The sequence below is a fragment of the Myxine glutinosa genome, chromosome 10, assembly GCF_964187855.1.
Source record: "Myxine glutinosa chromosome 10, kmMyxGlut1.1, whole genome shotgun sequence".
NCBI lineage: Eukaryota > Metazoa > Chordata > Myxini > Myxiniformes > Myxinidae > Myxine > Myxine glutinosa.
This window is the reverse complement of record NC_136270.1, coordinates 33217023-33234861: the sequence shown is the minus strand read 5'-3', so window position 1 is coordinate 33234861 and position 17839 is coordinate 33217023. Positions and strand designations below refer to the sequence as shown.

Genomic DNA, 17839 nt, shown 5'->3' with positions numbered 1-17839 from the left:
TCCACAACTTTTTGAGATATCCTGCTACGTATCGTTTTTGGTCCTATCTCCCAATGGTGAAGAATCACTTTAAAAATTCTAGTAGCTGGATCCGAATCCTCACCAAAATAGAATAATGTCGTCCTTGTCACATACACTACCTCTCTGCCAAATTTCATCCGAATCCATCCACAACTTTTTGAGACATCACAAACAAACAGACAAACAGGCAGACAGGTGTGAAAACCTAACCTCCATCCACCTTTGGTGGCGGAAGTAACAAGATAGTTCATAGAACACGATACCCCACACATTGCTCAAGTGTATACTTCAGTTTTACTAAAATGATGATTTTAAACATTGTTAACAAGTTCAGAAGTTTAGCTATACTGAAGCAGTCTGATACATCACCCTTATACTGTAATAAGACGATGTTGAGTTACAGTTTAGGAGATGGAGGCTTTATTGATACCCACCTACATGCCACGCCCTCTCATGCTATATATCAATATATTGCATGTTTCTTGGAAGTGTAATGAAGGCGATTTGTGTTCTACAGTGTTCAAGAATATAATTCAATTTCAATAAAGGTTTTCAAAGAGGTTTAAAGGCATATTAATTAATTAATTCCGGCTTTTACCCTCCGCTCCAGCGGGGGAAAATGGTCTTAAAACGATCATTCATTCATTCATTTTACCCAGTGTTTATTACATCACCCTATCTAACATGTTCCACATGAGTTGAGGGGGTGGGGGAGTGTACCATAGGCTATGTGGCCACTGCCACACGTGGGGATGTGATGAGTGGAGGGAGGGGGGAGGGGCTGAGAGGGTGGGGAGATTGAGGGGGAATTATCTATGTAAATGTGTACCGTGTAGCGCCACCTGGTGGTGTTGGCGGAGAATGTTACAATTCCCTTTTTTTTTTTACCTGTGCAACACAGGTTAAAGCACTCTTCACACGAGTAAATTAATTTTGCCAAACAGGATGACTAATTAGTCCATCAGCAAAGCGACAGGTAGGCTATGCTAGTAAACTGATAAGGCAGACAGACAGACGGACAGACATGAACTGATTGCTTGACCCCACTTTTCGCTTCAAATGCACAGGGTAAAATGGATGCTGTATCTATTCAAGGGACACCCTGTATGTGTAGATCAAATGGAACAAAGCCAATGGTCTTAGTAATTTGCGTAACGTAATACTTGATTATGTAACATAATGCAAGCTTGATTACCGTATTTTCTGGTGTATTAACCGCACTTTATCGGCAAAAAAGTTAAAAGTTAGGGGTGCGGTTAATACACAGATATATAATTTTTTTTGGTATTCTAAGTCGAGGCTCCTGATAAAGATTTAATGATTTGCAGGTGAAATCAACCGATAATGATCGGATGACTGTAAAGGAATTCTGGAAGGCCTTTACAATAAGGGATGTTCGATGTAATGTTGAGGCGTGTTGGAGGGAAGTCGTCTGTTCCTGTATGAATGGTGTATGGGGGAAACTTTGCCCTCAATTTGTTCATGGCTTTAAGGGTTTCAACAAGAATTATGACGAATTATGACCTTACTATTATTCGACAGACGATTCGATTTTTTGGGGTCCCTCATCGTCAATAACACTCAATCCAAACAAAACCAATGGAAATCTGACACAACAAACCCAGACAGTGTATTATCAGCAGAGGCCTACAGGCCTAATGTGTTAGGCCCACCAGAAAAGCAAGATGGCGGCCATATAATTTTGTCTCGTGCTATGGTGGGTGGAGTCAAGCAAAGGATGTGGGTGTGGTTCGGCAGCTGTCCGACCATTGAGTGTACATTTCAAAAGTCGACCCCAACAAGAATCCCAACAACAGCAACGTGAAGCTCTTGTAAACCTGCGACATGTTACAGGTAAAAATTAACACGAATGTTGAAATGACTACTGATGATAGGGATTCATAACCACCCCCCCTGACCCCCCCAAAATAATCCATTTAAAATACCACAAAACTGCCTCACTCTGTCTCCATTGTCTCCTGATATGTGGTACATAATCTGTTGGTTGACATTAATTTCCCCCAAACACGTTTGTGATTAGATGAGAGAGACCACTGGTTTTTGCATCTTGAGATGCATAGGGCTGCCGAAGCAGTTTCCGAGGCTATTGGGCAAAATCCTGAACGGGTCGCCACTCCAAAGCGGGATACTCGAATGGCTCATTCTTCCCAGTAAGCTGGTACTCATTTTGCCGACCTCGGAATGATGACAAGCTGAGTCAACCAACCCACCTGGTGTTAATTCAACGGAGTTGACAGGGGCGTGAATTCAGGACGTTGAGATCTCAAGCCAGCTCCCTTAACCTTTAAGCCAATGCCAGACTGACATTAGATGAAGGGAGGTTAACAATTTTCTCCACGATAATCTATCTTTTGCCTGTACATGAGTGGTTTATTGAACACCGATGTAAATGATAAGTTATTATGGTGACAAAAGATGGCTTATCTACAGATCTCAAGTGGTATTCCGCATCACCTTCATCTGGAATCTCAGTGGATAATTTTAGTCTCCGATATGAATCATTGCATCATGTCTTTCTGCCATTGATCATACTATCTGAAGTGCCTGTCTAAGACGGGCAGTAAAAACACTTAAGTACTGTTCTTCTCAAACAGCTCATGTAACCATGTTCTGTGATAGTTGCATTATTTAATTAGTTTCAAAATAAATTATTTTGTGTGCAAATATATCTTTACAATTGAATTATATCTTAGTTAATTTATGAAAAATAGGATGAATTATATCTTGGTTAATGTTTGAAAAATGCAATCCCTGGAGTTTCAGATACTGTACATGCAGACATACATACATACATACATACATACATACATACATACATACATTCCTTGGTGTCCTTGTGTTTTATACTTCTCCCACCCCCTTCCCCCTTCCCACGCCTCCTCCCCCCAAGCCCTCTCCCTCCCACGCATCTCCCGATGTCGCTGCTCTCAAATGTTGTGTTTGTGTGCTTCCCCTTCTCTCCCCATCTTGTCTACCGCTCCCTCTTTTTATATATTTTGTTTGTCTGTTTGATTTTTTTTTTTGTGATAAATGTAAGCTCTTTCACGAGCCTCGATTCTGTATACAAAAAATAATAATAATAAATAAATAAAAATACATCATAGCTCCATTAGAGTATGATAATGATTGCCTGTCCTCACCTGATTGCGAGTAAGCATCAGACATCAAAATGGCTTTAACTCATGAAGGAGCTTGTACAAAAAAAACTTTAAAAACTCATTAAGGACAAACACATTACGATTAAACACACAATTTTAGCACAAAACCAGAGTATAAAAGCAGTGCCACTCAAGTCTGAGAACAGCACTAACATTGATAGTTTATCCTGGCCATCTCTGAAACACGTCACTGAAATGAAAGGCAAGTGCAGTGACGTAAACTTTCCTTAGGTGTGTCGATGTGAAGACAATACAAAAATAACTTTCTACCCAAGCAGACCTGATGCAGAAGTGAAACAAGCTCTGGGTTGGAGTACAATGGCTCAGAAGTGCTGCGGACATGAAAACCACAGAGCTGCGAAAGATGCACCCGAAGATCCCCCATAAAGGCTTGGAGTACCTCGACTCTGTCTGTCCGTGGTAAAAGCTGCACTGGTTGGCTCCGCACACAGCACATCGGATAACTGCAACCAAATGTTTGAGAGTTCAGTATTATAACTCACTGTAGAGACACTCACACAGCTAATGATGACAACATGCATGATAAATAGAAACCAAACTTAAATTTTGGCATCTGGACAATTGCTAGATCTGATCCTTAGCATTTTTTTTTCCACTTTGCATCTTTATCTGAAAAAGGTTGATGCAACATTAAGCCGCAAATGCATACGACATAAAAGTATGCATTTCACAGCCAATCATTGACCAACAATTCAGCAAGACATTGCAAGACATGTTTGAGGGGGCATTAGACTATCTTACCCATTTACTAACATTCACTTGTAGATTGATGTAAACATCGCATGTATAGTTTTTGAAAGAGCAGGCCTTTGGATATGACAGGTACTTTGGCTGAAGTCCAAATTTGTGTCGTTATCTTCGAGGATTGGACGCATTGCCACATGCTCAGAAAACTTTAGCTCAATTAAATGAAAACAGGGAACACACAGCTAAAGTCATGGCTTGATTGAGAAATGTGTATGCAGTGCCTGGAAGCAAATTGATCTAGAGAGCAAATTAAGCACCACAAATATGTTTGAAGAGGTGGTTACATGATGCTCTGCAGGCAATCAAATTGTGCAGTGCATACACAGGCCCACACTTGAAAAGTATTCCATGCATTGTTGGAATGTAAACCTGAATGAGGGCAGAACAAGCTATTAATCTCTCTTTTTAATGGAATGATAAATCACAATGCTTGTTAAATACCGATTATGCACATGAAACGTGTGCATCATACTAAAATTTGGCATATGTACAGTCACATGAAAAAGTAAGTACACCCCATGGAAAGTTTTGACTTTTTCAACATATTTCAACATACAGCTATTTGATCTTCATTTCAACAATATTGATAGATAAAGGTGATATAATATAACAAATATGATGAAACATTTACATTTTGTAGTCCATTGTATAATTTAAATAAACATAAATGCAAATTTCGCATGTGGAAAAAGTAAGTACACCCTTGGCTCTAATAGGTGGGATTGCCCCCTTTGGCAGAAACAACCTCAAGTAGGCGTTTCTTATAACTGTCTACCAGTCTCTGACATTGACTGGGAGAAATTTTTGCCCACTCCTCCAGGCAGAATTCTTTCAGCTGTGCGATGTTTGAGGGGTTTCTTGCATGCACAGCTCGTTTCAAATCCCCCCACAAAATCTCGATGGAATTTAGATCCGGGCTTTGACTTGGCCATTCCAGAACCCTCCATTGCTTTCTTTTCAGCCATTCCTTGATGGATTTACTGGAATTTTTAGGGTCATTGTCATGTTGCAAGGTCCACCTTCGGTTGAGCTTCAACTTTCCGACAGATGGCCTCACACTATCCTCAAGCACCCTCTGGTACAATGAAGAATTCATAGTGGATTCTATGATGGTGAGCTGCCCAGGCCCTGATGCAGCAAAGCTGCCCCAAACCATAATATTTCCACCACCATGCTTTACAGTTGGTATCAGGTTCTTATGGTCAAATGCTTTGGTTTTCGTGTCTTTGGTTTTCGCCAAACATGTCTTCTGGTACTGTGGCCAAATAGCTCTACCTTTGACTCATCTGTCCATAGCACATTGTTCCAGAAGTGCTGGTCTTTGCCGAGGTGTTCATTGGCAAACTTTAGTCTTGCCCTGATGTTCTTTCTGGACAGCAAAGATTTCCTCCTCGCACACCTCCCATGTAGATCAAATTTGTGCATCCTCTTTCTAATGGTAGACCCATGCAATTTGACATCAACAGTGGCAAGAGCTACCTGTAGGTCCCGTGATGACATTCTGGGGTTCTTAGAGACTTCTTTCAGCATCTTGTGGTCTGCTCTCGGGCTGAACATGCTGGGGCGGCCTGGCCTGAACAAGTTGGCAGTTGTTTGGAATCTTCTCCACTTGTAGATGATCTTCCGGACAGTCGAATGATTGATTTCAAATTGTTTGGAGATCTTTTTAAATCCCTTCCCAGACTCATAGGCATCGATAACCTTCTTTCTGAAGGCCTCAGAGAGCTCTTTTGATCTCGGCATGGTGACGCCACACTTCAACAACAAAGAGCAAACCAAACTAAATGTCTGAGATTTAAATAAGACAGGTTCCTCCAAGATCCTCTCTGACGGTGTTCTAATCATTTGCACCTGAGCTGTTGCACCTCATTCTAATTTTATGTATTTGAAGTAGTGATAAATGTAGGGTTGTACTTACTTTTTCCACATGCGAAATTTGCATTTATGTTTATTTAAATTAAACAATGGACTACAAAATGTAAATGTTTCATGATATTTGTTGTATTATAATCACCTTTATCTATCAATATTGTTGAAATGAAGATCAAATAGCTGTATGTTGAAATATGTTGAAAAAGTCAAAACTTTACATGGGGTGTACTTACGTTTTCACGTGACTGTATATCTGGTCGTAATGCTTTGTTTTCTGTTCACGCTCGATGGGATCATTAGGTCGCACGTAAGCGTTATTTCCTTGTTTTCAGTGATTCCTTTTGGTTCATGTTTCCATGAGTTGTCTGGAACTGGAATATTTAATTTTGTGCAGATGTGCCAGCGGATTACTCCACATATATACACTACTCACAATAAGTTAGGGACATTGGCAGGTTCTTCGGTGTGGCTGATTTTGTGTATTAATTATGTTGAAAAAAGTTGTTCGTCCTAATTCTATGGTTATTAATGAGTGTGAAAAAACACAGCATTCTTGATTTCAATACCATAATCCTAACCCCTATAAAAAAAAATAAACTCACTCCCACAATATCCCTAACTTATTGTGAGTAGTGTACCTGGTGTTGGCCTTATGGTTAGGGCAGCAGGCTTGGGATCCTAAGGTCCTGAGTTAGAATTCCGTTGAATTAACACCAGGTGGGGTTGACTCAGCCTGTCATCCTTCTGAGGTCGGCAAAATGAGTACCAGATAACTGGTTATATAGAGGCATTGCATCAGCGGCAGACGCGGCCACATAAATGATGCAACCAGCAGCTGGGTGGCTGCACACAAACCACCCACCCACTTTGTTGTGCCTTTGTATAAACAGTACAGCTTTTCTGACAAGCTTTTTTTAGCCGCGTCACAGACGCTGCTCATAGAGTGCCCTCTGCTGTTGTTGTTGTTGTTCTTCTTGTTCTTGTTCTTCTTCTTGTTCTTGCAGAGAAGACAAAACCTCAAAGCTCCACCCATTTTGGGAACCATAGCTCCACCCATTCTGGGAGAGCCTTCATATAAACAAATATCCACCATTTTATTAACTCGCATAGCTTTGAGGCCTGTTTTGTAGGCCCGTGGTGTCTTCCTCTCTCACACAGTTTTATTTCAAATCAAATTCGATATATCATTTCATTTTTCACAGTCGCTAACATAGTTTTAGTCTCGGTTGAAAAAAAACGGGAAGAAAATCCGATGAAAGTTGCCCTTTATAGAACGAAATGAATTCTCAAAGGCTTGTAACTTCAAGTCCATTGAGATATATATTTTTTAAATCAGGGCATGGTCAGTCATACAACGCCCGAAATAAGAGACGGGAAAATGCCGAGATATATATATTTTGTTTAAATCACGGCATGGTCAGTCATACACCGCCCAAAATAACAGACGGGAAAATGCCGAGATATATTAAAAATTCGTCCATTTGATGACAATCGTCATGATGAAATATTTAATTTATACGTCGTCACAATAATGTGGAGAGAGGAGCATAGCTTCGTTCACGTGTCGCCACACACGGGAAATTGCCGAGATTTTTTTTTTTTTAAATCGCGGCATGGTCAGTCATACACCGCCTGAAATAACAGATGGGAAAATGCCGAGATATATTAAAAATTCGTCGCCACACACGGGAAATTGCCGAGATATATTTTCACTTTGCACAAAAATAACATCAAGTAATCGAATCAATAGGAATGTCCTGTGCCTATAACATTGACGTTATAGTCACAGCTGCATCTAGGCATTGTGTAACATCGACGCGGCTTTTGTTTTAATTAAAACTTTTTGTACTTGTTTTACATCCTAATTGGAGGCGAGTCGTACTTTGTTTCTACCTTGCAAAACCTACACCTGTCCGATTGATTCAGTCCTTCCATCTTCTTAAAGCCATTGGTATAGTGTGCTTGGGCATTTATGATTTGTTCTCCATCCCAGTTGAACTGACCTCTTAGCCATTCCAATGAGCCTTCTTCGTCCATGCCCAATCTGTGCATCTCTTCTTTTTTTTTAATACAGTCGTGGCCAAATACAGACTTGGCATTTAATATGGAATATTTTTTTTGTGGGGGTGAACTTACTTTTCAAGATGACTTAGAACCAAAAATTCATTGGAATTATGTTGAAATTATTCTAGATTTTGTTAATGTGACCTTTAAAAGAAACAAAAACCACATTTGACATTTCGAAGCAAATAAATTGATCCTGGAAAGTGATGTAAACTGATATAGAACTCAATTCATGGACAGTACTGTGTTAAACTTCTGTACGTTTTCCAGAAGTATCTCTTTATTTTGCACATTAGCCAAAAAAAAATTCAACAAAAACAAAAGCTAAATTATGACTGGGATTACGGACAGTAAAATTACAGTTCAGTACTTCGTGTAACCCCCACGAGCATTCAGGAGAGCACGTACACGTCGAGGCATGCTGTTCACGAGATTTGCCAAGGTTTGGACAGGAATCGCTTGCCTTGCAGTGACAATAGTCTGCTGCAATTCACGCACAGAGGTAGGCTGCTGGTCCAAGTTGTCGATTTGATGCGTTAATTCTGCCCACGAGTTCTCTATCGGATTCATATCCGGGGACATGGCAGGCCACTCCATATGCTTTACACCACGGTCAGCAAGAAAGTGTTGGATCATGCGAGCACGATGAGGCCGTGCATTGTCATCTTGGAAGACAAAGTTTCCTCGAAAGGCTGCACGAGCAAATGGAAGCAATGTTTCTTCCAGAATGACCCTGTACTTGAACTGGTTCAGGTTTCCATTCAGAACAACCAGGTCAGTTTTGCCCCCTGCATGAAAAGCAGCCCAAACGGTCACCCCACCACCTCCAGCTTGGACTCTTGGCACTATACAATCTTCGTTGTGGGCTTCATGCACTTGTCTGCGCACTCGGACGCGGCCATCTTGACAATAGACCAGAAATCTAGACTCGTCACTGAAGGTCACGTGATTCCAGTGTCCTGGCTGCCATTGACGGTGCTCTCTGGCCCACTGCAATTGGCGCTGGCTGTGTTGTCTGGTCAGGCGTGGCTTTCTCAGGGGACGCCTGGCACGATAGCCTGCTTGAACCAGTCGTTGGTTGACTAGCCTTCTGGATACAGGCACGTTTGTCAGTTGCTGCCACTCAGCCCAAAGCCGATTAGCTGACTTGGTACGGCCATTGCAGACTAACCGGTGCAGCTGGCGATAATCTCTCCTTGTGGTTCTGCGTGGACGGCCTTGCCTCGGTATTGGAGTAGGGACACCCCTCTGAGCATTTCGTTTCAGGATCTTTGACACCTGACCTTGAGTGATGCCATACTGCCGAGCAATAGCACGCTGTTTCATGCCGTAATTTCGTAAAGCCACCACGCCATGACAAACAGCATTGTCAAGTTGACGGACCATCTCCAGAGGAAGCGGCAATAACTTTTGTAGACGTGCAGCAGTTGTTTTCCACGAATACAGAATGCAACAACCCTTACATACCCGATTGTGAAGCCAATCGTCAAATGTACCTGTCCTTACATTTTGTCACGCCACCTGTGATATCATCCTGTTATTGACTTATTGCTGCGAAAGACAATCAGTGACATGGTTCTTTCAACAAAGACATCACCGAAGGGTAAAATAAACTCAACAGATTGATATACTGAGTTCAGAAAGTAAACCCAAGTCAAGGAAAAAAAAATATTCCATATTAAATGCCAAGTCTGTATATTGGCACCATTGCACTTTTTTCAAATAATTCACCATTTCTTCCAGAACATTGTTGAAATTAAAAAAGCTTTTGGTATCCACATAATATGCATTTCTTTAGTTTGCAGTGGAGCCAAACAAAAAAGCTGAAAAAATTACTACATCTTAGCTTATTCCACACAGAAATCCTAAAATGGCCCGGCCAATATTATTGGTACCTTTTAGAAGTTGTTAGAAGCCTGCAATATAAAAATCAATCATTCAACCAGTTTGACACAAAACAGCAGAATGACTCCTTTTCTCTATTCACTGTGTGTGCCGAAATGAGCATGGAGAAAAGAAAGAAAATCAAAGAATTGTCTGAGGAGGTCAGACACAAGATTGTAGCCAAGCATGGACAATATCAAGGCTCCAAGTCCATCTCCAGAGACCTTGATGTTCCTGTGTCCACCGTACACAATGTTATCAGGAAGTTTAAGGCACATGGCACTGTAGCCAACCTCCCTGGACGTGGCTGCAAGAGAAAACTTGATCGTAGATGGCAGCGAAGGATTGTTTGAATGGTGGAGAAAGCACTTCGATCAACTGCCAAACAGATTCAAGCTGACCTTCAGATACAAGGTACTGTGGCGGACACGAAAGCCCACTGGCGTGGTGACATCATTCCGCGCACCAAGTGGGCGGCGGCCACGCCAGAGGGGTAGGCGTGGCCTGAGGATATACACGGGGCGCGCAGCCCGGAGCGGGCTAGTGTTACAGTGAGCTCCTGAAATAAAGACGTTTATAAGTTACCGCTTGTCCGCTTCCTCCTTGCTCGCAAGCAGCGCGCGTAACGCCGCGCTTTACTGGTGACCCTCGACGTTGGATCTGCCGGAGCGATCCTTCCACACACGACGCCATTGCCATGGCCAACTTCATCAAACTTCCCGAATTTTGGGAGGCCCAGGCCGAAGTCTGGTTCGTCCAAGCCAAAGCCCAATTTCAGCTTCGGCGCCTCACCGGCGATGACACGCGCTACTGCCACGTCGTCGCTTCCCTCGGGCCCGGCACGGCCGCTCGAGTTGTGTCCGTCCTTCGCCACCCACCGGACGGCCACAAGTACGAGGCACTCAAGCGGCTACTCCTAGCCACGTTCGGCCTCACGGACGACGCACGGGCCGCCCGCCTCCTGGATCTCCCCGAGCTCAGCGACACGCGCCCGTCGGTCCGAATGGACCATATGCTGTCACTGTTGGGCGACGAAGCCCCCGGTTGTCTATTCCGGGCGCTTTTCCGTCGCCAACTTCCACCGCAGGTTCGCCTCGCATTGGCCGGGACCGTGCTAACGGAACCCCGAGCATTGGCAGCCGAGGCGGACAGGTACTTTGCGGCCGTCACGGACCTCGAGGCTGATGCTGCTGCTGATGCTGCTGATGATGCTGATCCACAGCATCAGCTTACACAGCATACGCAGCATGCTGATACGCACCTCGTGACCGCCGCCACGCCCCGCCCACCGCCGCGGCGAAAACCGCCACCGCGGGGAAACCCGCCAACTCCACCGGCCTGGCGGAGCCAGCCGCGCTCCTCCAGCTCCACCACCGGGTGCTGGTTCCACGCCAAGTTCGGCCACGAGGCTCGGCAGTTTCATCCGCCATGCTCCTTCAACAGGTCGGGAAACGCCCGGGCCGGCGCTCAATAGTGGCGATGAGCGCCGGCCGTTCGAGCAGCCTGCTGTTCATAACGGACACCTTATCCGGGCGCCGTTACCTGTGCGACACGGGAGCGCAGGTGAGTGTCGTTCCCGCCGGTACGTCAGACAAGCACGCCGCGGGCGGGGGCCCTGCGCTGCTTGCCGCGAACGGGACGCCCATCCGTACGTACGGAAAACGCTGCCTCTCTCTGCGGTTCGGAGGGCAGGTTTTCCGATGGACGTTCGTCACCGCCGACGTGCCCATGGCACTGCTTGGCGCGGACTTCCTGTGCGCTAATGGGGTCCTGGTCGACGTAAAGCGCAGACGTCTTGTCCAGGCCGAGACGTTCAGCTCGCTCGCTTGTGCGCTGCCCAGCTCGTCGAGCAGCTCAACGAGAAGCTCGCCGAGCGGCTTGCCAAGCGGCTTGCCGAACGGTTCGGTTCCGGCCACGTTGATCTGTATGCTTCCGGCAGCGGACGCATTCACCCGCCTCCTCGCCGGCTTCCCGGCCCTCACGCGGCCCACCTTCTCGGCGGGGGCCGTCAAGCACGGGGTGGCCCATCACATCCCCACCGTCGGGCCACCGGTCTACGCCCGGGCACGCCGCCTCGAGCCGACGAAGCTGGCGGTGGCAAAAGCGGCGTTCGCTACCCTGGAGCGACTCGGCATCGTTCGGCGCTCAGAGAGTGCTTGGGCGTCGCCGCTGCACATCGTGCCGAAGCCCGGCGGGGGATGGCGACCGTGCGGGGACTATCGCCGTCTCAATGACGCCACCACTCCCGACTGCTACCCCGTCCCCCACATTCAGGACTTTTCCGCCCTTTTGGCGGGCATGTCCTTCTTCTCAAAGGTGGACCTCATACGCGGCTACCATCAGGTCCCCGTCAGGCCGGAGGACGTCCCGAAGACGGCGGTCATCACGCCATTCGGACTCTTCGAGTTCCTGCGGATGCCCTTCGGTCTGAAGAATGCGGCTCAGGCGTTCCAGCGACTGATGGACAGCATCCTGCGCGACTTGGATTTTGTCTACGTCTACCTGGACGATATCCTCGTCGCCAGCCCGTCCCGCGAAGAGCACCTATGCCACCTCCGCACACTCTTCGAACGCCTGGGCCAGCATGGCCTGATTGTGAACCCCGCAAAGTGCTGGTTTGGCGTCGCCGTAATCGATTTTCTGGGGCACCGTGTCACCAGGCACGGAGCCGTCCCCCTGCCGGCCAAGGTGGAGGCGGTGGAGGCGGTGAAGGGGTTTCCGCGCCCCCGCACGATCAGAGGGCTGCAGGAGTTCCTGGGCATGGTGAACTTTTACCATCGGTTCCTGCCCCGTATCGCCCAGCTCCTGCGCCCCCTGCACGAAGCTCTCCGAGGTAAGCCGGGCAAAGGCGACGTTACCTGGACCGAGCAGATGGACGCGGCGTTCACGGGCGCGAAGCTCGCCTTGGCTAACGCCACCATGCTCGCGCACCCGGCACCCGATGCACCGATCGCCCTCACCACCGATGCCTCGGACTACGCGGTGGGCGCGGTGCACGAGCAATGGGTGCGTGGAGCTTGGCAACCGCTGGCGTTCTTTAGCCGGCAGCTTCGCCCGCCCGAACGCCGTTACAGTACCTTCGACCGCGAGTTGCTCAGGCTTCACTTGGCGGTCAGACACTTCCGCCATCTGCTCGAGGGCCGTGCGTTCACGGCCTTCGTCGACGACAAGCCGCTGATCTTCGCGATGGGCAAGGTCACTGAGCCGTGGTCGGCCCGGCAGCAGCGTCACCTCTCGGCCGTGTCCGAGTACACGACGGACATCCGGCACGTCGCGGGGAAGGACAACCCGGTGGCGGATTGCCTTTCCCGGGCCGTCGCCCACGCAGTCCACCTCGGCATCGACTATGCCCGGATGGCAGCGGACCAGGCCGCTGACCCCGACGTCCAGGCCTTGCGGACCGCCGTCACGGGCCTCCGCGTCACCGAGGTGCCGTTCGACGGCGCGGGCGCGGCCCTCTTGTGCGACGTCTCCCTCGGGCGGCCTCGCCCCATCGTGCCCGCGGGCTGGCAGCGCCAGGTGTTTGACGCCATCCACGGCCTGTCCCACCCGGGCGCGAGGGCCTCCCAAAGGTTGATCGCCGACAAGTTCGTCTGGCATGGCCTCCGGACCAAGGCCGTCCGCGGCTGGGCCAGGACGTGCCTCGCGTGCCAGCGCGCCAAGGTGCACCGGCACACCCAGGCCCAGTTGGCCCCGTTCACGGTGCCGGAACGCCGGTTTGACCACGTCCACGTGGACCTGGTGGGACCTCTGCCCCCCTCGCGGGGTTTCACCCACGTCCTCACCATGGTGGACCGCACCACCCGGTGGCCGGAGGCCGTGCCCTTGGCGTCGACGACGGCGGTGGACGTCGCGCAGGCTTTCATCGCCACCTGGGTCGCCCGGTTCGGCGCCCCCTCAGACATCTCGTCCGACCGCGGCCCCCAGTTCACCTCGGAGCTCTGGGGGGCAGTCGCGCAGGGGCTCGGGGTCCGGCTGCACCGAACCACGGCCTACCACCCCCAGGCTAACGGCCTGTGTGAGCGATTTCACCGCTCATTGAAGGCCGCACTCTGGGCCACCCTCCGCGACGGCGGCTGAGTCGACAGGCTCCCCTGGGTCCTGCTAGGCCTCCGGACGGCGCCCAAGGAGGACCTGCGTGCATCCACGGCGGAGTTGGTCTTCGGGCAACCGCTGCGGGTGCCGGGCGAGTTCCTCCCCGACTCCACGGCACCATGGTCCGCGGCACAGCAGCGCTCCGCTCTGCAAGAGACCGCCCAGAGGTTCGCCCCGGTGCCAACGGCATGCCATGGGCACCCACCGACGCACGTCGCCCCGGAGCTTCGCACGGCGGAGTACGTCTTCGTCCGCCACGATGCCCACCGGACACCACTGCGGCCCCCGTACGATGGGCCTTTCCGCGTGCTGGAGACCGGGGCGAAGCACTTCACCCTGGACATCGGCGGTACTCCTGACCGCGTTTCTGTAGACCGCCTCAAGCTGGCCCACTTCGACGTGGACCATCCACCGCCAGTGGCCCGACCCCCGCGTCGGGGCCGCCCCCCTGCGGGCGGACCCCCGGCACCGCCCAGCCCCGCCGCCCCCCGGTGCTGCACCCATCGCAGGGGCAGCCAGGGGCATCCCACCTGGCATCCCTGCACCCCGGACGCCGCCGATCGCCAGGGGGCGCTTCGGCCGGGTCATCCGTCTGCCCCGCAAACTGGCCCTCCAGGTGCGCGGGAATTCTGGGGGGGCGCGTGTGGCAGACACGAAAGCCCACTGGCGTGGTGACATCATTCCGCGCACCAAGTGGGCGGCGGCCACACCCGAGGGGTAGGCGTGGCCTGAGGATATACACGGGCGCGCTGCCCGGAGCGGGCTAGTGTTACAGTGAGCTCCTGAAATAAAGACGCTTATAAGTTACCGCTTTTCCACTTCCTCCTTGCTCGCAAGCAGCGCGCGTAACGCCGCGCTTTAGTACGATCGTTTCAACTCGCACCATCCGTCACCACCTCAATGAAAGGAGACCCAGGAGGACCCCACTGCTGCTGAGAGAGAGACATAAGAAAGCCTGACGGGAGTTTGCCAAAACACACCTGAACAAGCCAAAATCCTTCTGGGAGAATGTCCTGTGGACAGATGAGACCAATTTAGAGCTTTAATGCAAAGCACTTCATCTCTATTTTTTTTGTGCAGAAAACAAAATGAAGCCTTCAAAGAAAAGAACACCTTATCTACAGTCAAAGATGGAGCAGGGTCAGTGATGTTTTGGGGTTGCTGTGCTGCCTCATGCCTTGAATGTGTGCATGGCATCATTAAATCAGGAGATTACCAAGGCATTTTGGAGCACAATGTTTAACCCAGTGTCAGAAATCTGGGTCTCCGTCAAAGGTCATGGGTCTTGCAGCAAGCAGGACAATGACCCCAAAAACACTTCAAAAAGCACCCAGGAATGTTTCAAGACAAAACACTGGAGTGTTCTGAAATGGCCAGCAATGAGTCCAGATGTAAATCCCATTGAACACCTGTGGGGAGATCTGAAAACAGCAGTTGGGAGAAGGCACCCTTCAAATCTGGGAGAACTGGAGCAGTTTGCACAAGAAGAGTGGGCCAAACTGCCAGTAGAGAGGTGTAGAAAGCTCATTCATGGCTATAGGAAGTGCTTGACTGCAGTTATTTTGTCCATAGGCTGTGATACTAAATATTAAGGCGAGGGTGTCAATAATTTTGTCAATGGAATTTCTATTTATTTTCTGATTTTAAAGGATATATTACATTCTGAATCAAAAACAAAGGTTCTGTAATATTAACAGTGAAATAAAGAATTGTGGAGACCAAATACTTTTGTGAATTTCAACTTATTTTTCGGGAAAATTGTGAGTTATTTGAAAAAAGTGCAAGGGTGCCAATATTTTTGGCCACGACTGCACCTTCCTGCTCTTTTATCGTTTCCCCAGTTGCCGGTGTATATTAGGCCTGGGAAAAAGAATCAATTACCCAGTTAAAATTGACTCCCTTCATAGGAACTGGGAATCAAACCTGAAATTCTATAGAGCCGTGCAGCATGTTTTGTCAGATATTTTCAGTAAATTTGTCTGTGCAGCCATTTTCGGTTGCATTCCTGAGGCCATCAGAGCAGCATTGTTCCGACAATATGTTCACATGAGTTTGTGGGACCCTATTGAGTGTCGCAGACTGGTTTGTAAGTTTGTTTAGGAAACTTTGACAGATGTCTTCTTCTTCTTTTTCTTCTTCCCTGTCTGGCCTGTCCACTACCTTTCAATGTTTTATGTATTTTTATCACCATGAATATGGTTCTACAATCTAAGAATAAGAGATTTCTACCTGCACGTGCCAATCCATCAGCCCATGCACAGCGACGCTCGAATCCTTTTAATATTTGTTTCCCCAATGTCAGGGGCTTTCACTCCACCTTTTCTTCTGTGCAATCTTTTGTTCGGCTTAACTCACCTGACCTGCTGGCTCTATCTGAGTGTCGGTTAGACAGTGGCATCTCCTCCGTTTCCTTTAAGTTACCCGGTTACATTTTTCACTGACTTGATCCCCCTCCTTCTCATGGTCTTGGTATCTATGTTAAGGACTCTCTACCCTTAGCTCGTGAAAATTATCTTGAAAGTGGCTCTCATGAGTTTATGTGTTTCTGCCTTGCTCTCCTGCATTCAACAACATATCTCTTATTTCTGTATTGCTCGCCTTCCTTTCCCTCTTGTGCTGTGCTCGATGCGATCTCTGACAGCATTGACTGCAACACATCGTGACTGGGCTATTTTACTCCACCCTTCTGCACACATCATGGTATTTGGTGACTTCAACATTTACCACAAGGAGTGGCTGGTACACTCTTGCAATACTGACTTTCCTGGTATATATACCTATAATTTATCAATCTCTCAAAATCTCACCCAAATTGTTTCATCTCCCAATCATATCCCTGACTGGGCCTTCTGATGGAAGATACTTGCTTGATCTATTTTTGTGTTCTAATCCTGATGACTGTGTTGCCAATGTTCTGCTTCCAAATGGTAACTCAGATCATTTCACTGTTTCTGTTTGTGTCTCTTACTCCTCATTCTCAACTCCAGTGCATCCTTTTCATTGCACTGTTTCAGTTTAGGAAAGCTGATTGAGATGGATTTTGTTCATTTCTTGCTAATGTGCCATGGACCTCAGCTTTTAGACTTGGTCCTGATACGGTTGCCGATGAAATATCCCAATTGATTGGCACTGGTATGGACATTTACAGGGCGTTTAAAAAAGAATTATACAACTTTGACTTCCTGCCATTTCTTGTTTTTTGACCTATAACGTTTTCCTTTTCAGGGTTTGGTGGTGTTATCATGGTATTTGTTCCCTGGGATTTCTAGCTCCGTAGCTCAACTATGCCATTGACAGTGGAGCAGAAGAAAAAAGTGGTGGCTCTGTGGTATGAGACTAAATCATATGTAGACACCGCCGGAGGTTCTGCCGGGAATACGACCTCAGAACACGTGATGGACCCACACATCGTGCCATTCAACATATTATGAAACATTTTGAGCACAAGTGTACAGTGCACAACCAGAGCAAGGGCAACAGTGGCAGGCCAGCATCAGTAACCAAGAGCTAAGCCAACATTGATGCCGTGCGGGATTCTGCAGTGGACAGTCCCAAGAGTCCCACCGCTGGTGCTCCCAGGATCTGGGCATCACACCAACATCAGTCTGGCGTATCCTCACTAAGGAACTGAAGCTTTTCCCATACATCATCTCTATTTGGCATAAACTGAGTCAAGATGACATGAGAAGGAGACCTGATATGTGCAATTGGCTCAGTGACAGGATGGAGCGGTACCCAAACTGGATCAACGTGATGTGGTTCAGTGATAAAGCCCATTTCCACTTGAACGGTGCCATCAACAACCACAACATTTTCTGGGGGGCAGAACCACCTGAAACTTGCAGGAAAGTTGGACAGAACTTTGGAGTCGGATCAATGCCTGTCTGAACACACATCTGAGGCATCACAGAATGCCTGGCTGAGGGGCACACATCGATAACGTCAATTACAAGGAT

At 48.2% G+C, this 17839-nt stretch overlaps 1 protein-coding gene across 1 annotated transcript in view; it reads right to left on the bottom strand.

Annotated features, from left to right (window-relative positions):
• The window catches only part of C10H18orf63 (chromosome 10 C18orf63 homolog), a 135962-nt gene that overhangs the window by 9758 nt on the left and 108365 nt on the right, over positions 1 to 17839 (bottom strand). The window contains exon 11 of the mRNA XM_068127436.2: positions 3481 to 3664. Within this exon, the coding sequence (XP_067983537.2) occupies positions 3481 to 3664 (184 nt within the window). The remainder of the gene's footprint in view (positions 1 to 3480; positions 3665 to 17839) is intronic.